We start from the raw sequence: 1,902 nt of genomic DNA on the forward strand, positions 1-1,902 counted from the left end.
CCCAAATCAATATCTGCCTAGGAAGTCGTCTAGTCTTAATATGCATTGCTATTTGTACTGTTGTGAATATGCAGGCCACAAGAAGTAATTAGGTTATTGTTGTTGTTTTTCTATTGGCTCACAATGTGCTAACCGGCAGCATAGGATGTTTTAAAGTGTTGTCGTTTGTCTCCCTGTGATGTACTTTGGTTGTAGTAATTTTTACACTTGTTATCTATGTATTTGACATCGACCCTGTTTAGCACTTTGGTCAACTGTTGTTGTTTTTAAATGTGCTACAAAAATAAAATTGACATTGACATTGACATTGAGGATTCCATTCACTAAGCTAAGCTAACTAGTGGCAATGTTGCCGGTGTTGCACCGGACTAAAACAATGCATGCACTGAGACAAAAAAATGCGTTGGCCTACAGCTAGGGGAGACCATGATAAGCCCTATTTCAACTAACGGTGGCGTGTTCCTTTAACCTTAATGAGCTACATCTTTTTACATTAAGACACCATTCAACCTCTACATATAAGCAGTCACAAGCAGAAAACACAAATACATCTCGGCATAATTTTGAAAAAAAAAATTTAAGCTACCGCTAAGGCAACCCCACAGATATGGTATACAGTAAATACCAAAATGTCTTTTTCCAATATCTTACTGTGAGGAATATAACATCCAACCTCACAACTGGTAAATCCTGTCTAAACCTAAACACAGCTGAACTACTGCTTTGCCCACAAAAGATCATCTAAAATTGGCATGATTATTAATCAGAACCGAAAATAAGAAATATTAAGCCAGATACCAAAAAGGTATTGAGATCCAAGACCCAAGTTTGATTCATAAGATTCAGAAATAACTAGGTCACTCCAAATGCTTTGTGTGTGTAAACAGTCAGTCTGCAAAATTTTACTTTTTAAAAAGCACAAATAAAATAACAATAACAATGACCAAAAGAAAAATGAAAATGATTATAATGATATTCAGCTCAGGTTAATGAGAAAAGGAGAGCTAAAGGAAGAGAAAAATGAAGTAGAGAGGAAATGGAGATGGGAGGAGATCGGTCTCTACGAGGTGCAGGTTGAAGGATCTGCTGAACCGATGGATGAACACAATGTACAAATACTACTCAACTATGCTGGTAAAAGTACACAAGGACTAGCTGGAGTTGTTATTCTTCATTTTCCAAGTCTGTAGGGGAGGATGGGACCTACGGAGGAAGCTAGAGGTGTGAGGGAGGCTAACTGAGGGGAGCTGGGGGGGTCGTCTACAGTGACCACTCACTCTGCAGCACCATTATGGTGGCCTGAGCACGGATCCAGGTGGTGGCTGGATTTTGGTGCAGGTTGTTACGTCGAGGGTCATTGCTGGCTCTGCACTCATAGGTCCCGGCATCGTCCAGCGTGAGACGAGAGACACTCAACACGCTCACAGCATTGGAGCCGTAGGCCGTGTTGATGGATACTCGCCGTTTACGAGCGCCGTCCCAAAGCTGCCTGAAGGAATCAGCTCGGTTGATCTCAGCATACCACCACTGGATTTCTGGGGTGGGGTTTCCCACCACTTCACAGTAAAGCTCAAAGGTGTCACCCGTGAGCTTAGTCTCAGAAAAAGGTGATTTCACAAAGCCCGCTGGTGGTGGCGGTGGAGGTTTATGGGGCAGCATGTCCAGAGATGAGCCCGAAAAAGGAAAACAGGTGGAGGATGGAAAGGCGAAACGAATAACAGGGTAAATTAAATGGGAACCAGAAAAATAAAGACAAACAGAAAAAGATAATGTGAAATAATCAAAAAGCAACTGACAGGCAAATTATCTTCAAATGAAAAAAGGTTGATTACAAAAATTTAAAATATACAATAGAGATTACTGAACTCAAATTAACATCCAACTCAAGATCTTTGGTGAGAG

At 41.1% G+C, this 1,902-nt stretch overlaps 1 protein-coding gene across 3 annotated transcripts in view; it reads right to left on the reverse strand.

Annotated features, from left to right (window-relative positions):
* The window catches only part of nptna (neuroplastin a), a 15,524-nt gene that overhangs the window by 8,332 nt on the left and 5,290 nt on the right, over window positions 1–1,902 (reverse strand). For 2 of the 3 annotated variants that reach the window (XM_032523597.1, XM_032523598.1), the window contains exon 2: window positions 1,278–1,625. The exons of the other annotated variant lie outside the window; for it this stretch is intronic. In XM_032523597.1, the coding sequence (XP_032379488.1) occupies window positions 1,278–1,625 (348 nt within the window). The remainder of the gene's footprint in view (window positions 1–1,277; window positions 1,626–1,902) is intronic. 3 annotated transcript variants of the gene reach the window in all.

Source organism: Etheostoma spectabile, chromosome 8 (assembly GCF_008692095.1).
Source record: "Etheostoma spectabile isolate EspeVRDwgs_2016 chromosome 8, UIUC_Espe_1.0, whole genome shotgun sequence".
Taxonomy (NCBI): Eukaryota; Metazoa; Chordata; class Actinopteri; order Perciformes; family Percidae; genus Etheostoma; species Etheostoma spectabile.